Source organism: Lissotriton helveticus, chromosome 2_2, assembly GCF_964261635.1.
Source record: "Lissotriton helveticus chromosome 2_2, aLisHel1.1, whole genome shotgun sequence".
NCBI lineage: Eukaryota > Metazoa > Chordata > Amphibia > Caudata > Salamandridae > Lissotriton > Lissotriton helveticus.
Window position 1 is genome coordinate 461563423 of NC_136060.1, and position 7641 is coordinate 461571063.

General features: G+C 43.6%; 1 protein-coding gene across 1 annotated transcript in view; it reads right to left on the reverse strand.

The window, feature by feature from the left end:
- The window catches only part of LOC144821886 (mesotocin-neurophysin MT-like), a 32518-nt gene extending 25571 nt beyond the window's left edge, over positions 1 to 6947 (reverse strand). The window contains exon 1 of the mRNA XM_078679042.1: positions 6792 to 6947. Within this exon, the coding sequence (XP_078535168.1) occupies positions 6792 to 6914 (123 nt within the window). The 5' untranslated portion in view covers positions 6915 to 6947. The remainder of the gene's footprint in view (positions 1 to 6791) is intronic.
- Positions 6948 to 7641: the final 694 nt, after the last annotated feature.

Genomic DNA, 7641 nt, shown 5'->3' on the forward strand with positions numbered 1-7641 from the left:
GTGTACAGTGGAAACTAAAGGAGTTCCAGTGTTTCTTTATTTACAAGACGCAACACCACTTTAAGCACCGACTGACGAGGCATGCTCGGGAACTCCAGACACTGCACACCTGTTGGTGCAGGTAAGACTGATTTAGGGCCTGTTGGCCGTGGGGCAACTTGCTGTTAGATAGAGTGGTAGAGCTGGAACACTTTTGACTTTAAATTAAAGCCAAAGTGGCCCCCTGAGACTCGGACTCCTAGTTGAGCTTACCCTGAATGTTACCAATAATGAATGGGGAATAATCACTGTAGCTAACTTGAGGAGGGAGTGGGAGAGGGAATTGCCAAAGAAACACTAGAGCCCTGGCCTCTGGTGGGACTGTGTAATTGTTTGTGAATCTTGTATTTCTCCTTTGTGCTGCTAGCGGTAGAAAATAAAATACTTTTTGTTTTTTAACTCCTTCAGTGGTCATGATGGCTCCCGGCTGTCATGAGTCACGGTAGGCAAGTGCTCATGATGGCCGGGAGTCGTCAGAATGTTGCAGCTCCGCCCACACACTGTTAATTCACCGCCTGTGCGGGAGCATTAATCAGTGGGCGGAGTTCTGACGGTTCCCGGCTGTCATGAGTGCTGCAGCACCACGCCCAACCTCGCCCCCTCTGGCACCGCGGCGGATTTCGCGCCGCGGCAAAGGGGTTAATAGAAGTGAGTATTTGGCTGGGCAATGATACATTGATGTTGCTGCACATAATTTAAGTTGGGAGCCTGTTTCCACTCCATGTATCTACCCCTCTCCCTCACCGAATGAGCCTTGTACTGCTCGACCACGTTACGGCTGAGAGTCAAGTGCAGAAGGGGTACTTGGTTCAATTGCTCAGAATCTATAGTGGGTCGGGACATCAGGAGTAAAAGACTACAACTCCCACAGTTGGGCCCAGTAACCCCTGCTTGCCCCGCGGCCCACTGAAAAGGGCTGTGACAATGGACTGCGATGCAATGTAGCTGTCAATTTTTCAAACAAACTCTGTTTAATGAATACACTGTTATTTTACTAAAAAAGACAAGCAGGGATAGCTCGCCTGTCCATTAGAAAACCTCAATATACGCCCTCTGTAAAATCAGATACATTTGTGAACATTAACCTTTCCTTTTCATTTATGCTTAAACATGAAAGCAACTGCACAGGATTTGATTATATTTGCATTAATTCAGAGCTTCCAAGTATATTCCAAACCTCGAAAATAATGTATCTAATAAAGAGCCTACCGTCCATAGAATGAACACTTGCTGTGCTGAACATGATCAGATACCAGCCACATGAGTCTCCTGAGTGGTACTAGAGAGAGGTGCATGCTTATTGCAATGCTCACAGCTGTATACCAGGGGTGCCCAACACTGGTCCACAGCAGGACAGAGGGGCATATTATCAAGGAGGTTTATCCCCGCTTTTTTGGCTTTAAAAGCCAAGAAAGCGGAGATAGAATTATCTCCCTATTACCTAGCTGTCGCTAACACCAGTTAGCGACAGCTAGTAGGAGATAGCGACCATCTTGGGCCCCACTTTGCATGTCAGTGATATTTATCACTAATGACATGCAAAGTGGGCGTGCCAAGATGTTAGCGACTGGAAACAGTCGCTAACATCGCAATCTCCTATTACCAACTTTTGAAGATATTCGCGCTAAGCGCGAATATCTCCAAAAGCTAACATCTGCCCCTGAGCAGTTCTTAGCCATGTTATCCAATGGGAGGTGGATAACATGGCTAAGAGCATTAGCTCGGTAATGCATGAATATCGCGGACTTTTCAGCGATATTCATGCATTGCGGCCGATTTTTATCGCATTTGCGATAAACCTTGGTAATACCAAGGTTTATCTGCGGTAAATATCGCCGCAGGTCGGCGTTAAATTTTTGTCTCTAACCAAGCAATAGCGATAATTATCGCTATTGCTTGGTAATATGCCCCAGAGTTTCTATCTGGGTAAATCATTCTTAATTGGATACATTGGGGCATATTCATGAGAGCCTTGCGTCGCGTTTGCACCACGCAATGTGGTACACGAGGCTCTGAGTCATATCAATAAAGCCTCATCGTGTGGCTTTGAGTGGCCTCGTAAAACCTTGAGTATGGTAAAGCAGCGCAAATTGATGAGTCACCTTACTCTGCGCAAGGGAGGCGATCCTTGGGCATTGTGGTGGGTGTTCCCACGCAACTCCCAAGGACTTGTACACCTGGGAATGTGTCAAAACCTTTCGCCTCCGCAGGGGAGACGTAACGAGGAGAAATATCTTTATTTATCTTTGTTTTTTCCTCTTTCTGCAGCACACATAGAAAGAGGAAAATGCCTCGCAGTATTGTTTTTGTGCAGGAAGGTGCCCCTTCCCGCACAAAAACAATCACCCCTACAACACAGTCACACTTGTACGATGGTGCAAGAGTGCCTGCGTTGGGGCTAGGTTGCTGAAACGGCACCAGTGCAGGGGGAAAAGGACAGAATGCACTGTATTGAGTAAACACGGTGCATTCCTGCACCTTTCGCCGGGCACAGGGCAGTGTAGCAAGGTTACTTGCTGCACTGCCCTGCACTACTAATCCCATAAATGAGGCGCATTGTATGTAAAGGTTCTCATGTGGATATCCAGAAAATGTGAGATGGCTCTGGCCCCCTTGGACCAATGGTGGACACCCTGCTATGCGTGCTCCCCTGTTTCCTAAAGCTGCAATAAAGGTCTGTCTTTAAAAACTGAGATGTTGTATTTTCCCTCTAAGGGACGAGTCACATCTCACACTAGTATGTTCTGTTCAGAAAAGTGAGTCCTTCTCCCGGGTTTTGATGCTCCCAGCTTCCCGTCACATGGCTTTCACCATCAGGAGGACACAGTAGTTCTTTTTACAATTTAAGTGTGAAACATCAACATAAAACCAAAATCAAAATAAATGTTTTGTGTCATAAAAGTAGATCCAGGTTCCAAAATGGCAGATATTAACAATTGCAAAAAAATCAAAATACAGAAGTACCAAATTTAGTGGCAGATCAACGAAAGCTCTGTTCAGCTACCCTGCTCCGCATTTAGGGCCATATGTATCAAGGAGAATTGAATTCGCAAACGCCGAAATTTGCAGAATTTCGGCATTTGCGATCGCAATTTTGCCAAATGGTATGTATGAGGCAAATCTGCGTGCAAAATAAGGAATTGCAAAATTTGAGTTTCCTTATTTTGCGATGCATTTAAGGAATCGCAAATTTTGCGATTCATTAAATGCAATGTAAGAAGTACCAAAAAAGTGCAATTTGGCCGTAACGAATCGCAAATTACCACCAACTTCAAGTTGGTGGTAATTCGCGTTTTCTTTGAAAAATGCACTTTTTTGCATTTTTCAAAGTGCTATGTGAAGCACATACATGCCCTTAGGGCATGTATGTGCGCCACATGTGCACCCATGCTTATTTCAGGGGTGCAACAGGGTGTCCTTTTGACACCCCTGCACCCTTGAAATTGCATTCTCAATTTGCGATTCGCTAATTGCTAATCGCAAATTGAGAATGTCTTCCCATTCATTCCTGTGGGCCTCTAGGCCCATAGGAATGAATGGGAAGGTATTCCTTAATTGACGGTCGCAATTTGAGATTGCGATTAAGGAATATGTAGGATTCGCAAAATTTATTGCAAATCCAACATACATACAGCCTGATTCATCAAGCTGATTTGCGCTCGCAAAGGGCCAGATTCTGAGAATCTGGCCCTTTGCGAGTGCGATTTTTGCATTTGGTATTCATCATCCCAAATGCAAAAATCACTATTAGCGAAATCGCATATTTGCGAGGAATTGGATTTGAGGAATCTCTAATAGAGATTCCTTAAATGCAATTCATCAACCAAATAGAAATAGCGAAATCGCAATATTTGGTCTCAATTTACCACCAGGTCTGACTTGGTGGTAAATTGCGTAAATAGTGTAAAAAGCACTTTAGTGCATTTTTTTCTTTTGCATTTTACACACACACATGTCCTTTGGACATGTGTGTGCGCAACACCTGTTCAAATGTGCATTTTAGGGGTGCTACAGGGTGTCCTTTGGACACCCCTGGCACCCTTAAAATCGCTATCTGATTTGCGAGTAGCAAATTGCTACTCGCAAATAAGGGATACTCCCCATTCATTCCTATGGGCCTTTTGGCCCATAGGAATGAATGGGGAGTTATTCCTTTTTTTGCGAGTAGCAAATTGCTACTCGCAAATAGAGAACATGTAGGAATCGCTATTTATTTAGCAATTCCTACATGAATACCGTTTTGCGTGTCCTCAATAGCGAGTCGCTACGATTCGCTATTAGGGCCACGCAAAACGGCCCGTTGATGAATCAGGCTGTTAGCATTTTGCGATTCTCAAATAGCGATTCGCAAAAAAATCGCTATTTGAGAATCACAAAAGGACTTTTTGATACATATGGCCCTCAATCTAGCAGCGTCAGCGCATAGTAGGTAAAAAACAAAACAAAGCGAAAGATATATAAGTGCAAGATCCCAACGTCTTTCTTAAGAGCCCGAGGCTGGACCTGTTAAATACAGGGGTCGCAAAATACCAAGGCCGCCTAGCCTCGACCCTTACCCAGGCCTCTTTCTTCCTCCACTTCCTGTCTCTTTACCTCTCTCTTGCAGTTTTATTTCATCCCTGCTCTCTCCCTGTGTCACTAGTGTTCTAACTTTTTCTTCTTCGATCTTTATCCCTTTGCTGTTTTTCCTTCTCTTGCTGTGGGTCGAAGTCTCACAAATAAGTACTGGTCTTCAAACATTAGTGCAAGTTCCCACCACACCACCTACAAACCCCGTCTCAAATTAAGCACTGCGCAGTTCCAGCTCTAAACTGAAAATAGCTACAGGTACAGGATAGTTTCCCCGCTTCTGTTTTCATCGCAGAACTGAGTTAGTTAGTTACCAGATCGGTAATTGAACATATCGTGCATGAAAAGGTATGCACTGCTCAGATCACCTGAGAAAATGCACACTAAAAACATCCCTTGGAACAGGGCACTATATACAGGAAGCCTGTGAGGTATTTGTGTGATAACTTCGTATAAAACACTAGGACGAATGTGAGGCTGATGCGGGATTTCTTACTGGTTGATAACATTTCTCACTGTCCTATTACGGTTGTAATAAGAAGTTTACTACAGGAACTGTTACAATATTCTTGTAACACAGTCCTGTAAGAACACTGACACATACATTTGCTACTTTTCACCTATTGGATTCCTTGGAATCCTGTAAAAAACCTGACAGGCGTCCACCACAAACCATGTAAGAATTAGTAAGAAAAACAATATACATTGGTCACTGCAAATAAAGACATGGTTATGTAGCAGATGACAATTGTCTCTGTTGGAAATGATTATTAATCAACGGTTTTACTTTCACTTCAGCTTAGAAACAGTGTTTCATAATAATTTATCACAGTGTTGCATAATAATTTATGTTTGCACATTATTAGACTTGCTGTGTTAGCAAAGGATGTTCACATTAAGCAGTATGACACTGGACTCCATAGACCAGTGAAAAGTAGATAACAACACAAAAAAACACTGTAAGACCCATATTGCCCTTTGGGGATTTTTTTTTGTAACATTTACAGACTGCAAAGAGTTACCATCAACCATAAATGTGCATTCAAATACATTTGTTAATTTGGTGCATCAACTGATGGAGAAGATTACGTTTCCAGACAACCACCTTCTTTGAAAGATCAGAGAACAGACCCTCTTTGAAGGATGCCACTGAAAAGAGTGGGCCACACAGCTCACTAAAAGGAACATGTTCCATGCAGCACTATCAGAAAGGAACCTACTTATGTGATGGTCACATCTCAAATGAAGGGACTATTCCACACCCTCCAGGCCTACCTAAAACCAATAGGTCCCAGTTGGTCTGAGTCAAATCAGAAATCCTCTACCAGACCTGCATGTGCCTAGAACCATCAACAAACCAGGTGGTATGAAATTCCCACACCCCCTGTGGTCTACCACTGACCACCTCCCGCTTGCCACGGCGTGATGCATCAGAAGATTGTCTACGCGCGCGCCCTCACTGCGAAACAATACCTCTCCCCCCTTCATTCACTTCTAACCATCATTCATCAGCCCCAGGAAAGCCATGGTGGTCCAACTCTTACCCACAATGCAATGCAATCACTTCCCACATGCTTGCCAGAATCTTGAACTGCACCACCCAGACTGCAATGCTCTCCAGGGGTCTCCAACCAGTAGCTCTTGAGCTACTGTAGCTCTTGAGCTAACTCTGAGTAGCTCACCTGTGTGAAGCCCAGCTTATTAAATAAGAAAGATTTTGCTTGGTAAATTAATATACATATAAAGAAATTGAAAGTATACTGCATTAATAATATTAGTAGATGTTAATGTGTTTTATTGAACATAAGTAGCTCTCAATACAGAAAAGGTTGGAGACCCCAGTCTGGGCCATGATGCGGCACAAAAATCAAATAAATAAGGCTGTGTCAGAGATGTCTCCATGGTATCACGAGTTTTTCCTTGGCAAGGCATGGAAAGATTTAAAATGAGCATGTCTTTCTGAAAACCTGAATGGCTCTTTAGCAGCACTGCAGCACAGCTGCCCTTAGTTATTCAATCTAGTCTTAATAGTTGTCAAACATCAGTGAATATGGCTCATGGAATCCATCTCTGAGAGAAGAAGACCTCTGACAAGTCTTAGAAGGTGATGTTGAATTTGATCACATATTCAGTCCCAGTTTTAGGAGTCCCAAAACATCCCTCTCCCAAAAAAAGCCTCTCACCTTCCTGATGTCCATCACATCCAGGACTGACCGCTTGCCACCAATGGGGCAGTTTTGGATGTAGCAGGCTGAAGACAAGGCCAAGAGGCAGAACACGCAGAAGACGACGCTGCTGTACGCCATGGTTGCTTCTGCGCCGCGCTCTTCGTTCAGAATGTGGCGTCTCTCAGGAATCAGCGTCCACTCTCTGAGGCTACCTCTGCATTTATATGTCCTTGGGCAAGGCTGCTCAACGCCCCCACCTCCACCCCCGTCAATCAATGGCGTCATTCAGTTTCTTAAGGATCAAGGTAAAAAAAAAAAACTACTTCTTTTCACTTGAAATGTATCAATTAACAAGGTCAGACGTGTGAGGTCACTTGAGAAGAAGCAATTTTCCTACTAGATGTTTCAAACGTGGTAAGAAATAATGCCTCCAAGATAAAGAAGTCCTCTTAATTCTTCAAGCCGCAAGGGTCGCCGCGGAGTCACACCGCGTATTATGCTCAGCCTTAACCTCTCTTTGGAATGTTAACGAAGACCCTTTCATCCTCTGAAACAGTTCCATTAGCACCTGAATGCAATAGACATGATTTTATGCAACACACATTCCCCACCAGGGATTGAATTCCTTTCGCGTCTTGTAGGGGGACACTGTGAACTTAGTAGACTGTGAAAAAATAAGATAAAAGACACCGCAGGAAGAGAACCAAGTCAGGGTAACAAATCAGGCATGAAAGAACAGACAGAAGCAAAAAAGGATCATTTGAGGCAAATTTGATCTACCTCTCTCAATGGGAGCATCTACAACATTGACTTTGTTTATAATTTTAAAATAATATCCCTGTACATACAGATTGTGTTATTGTTT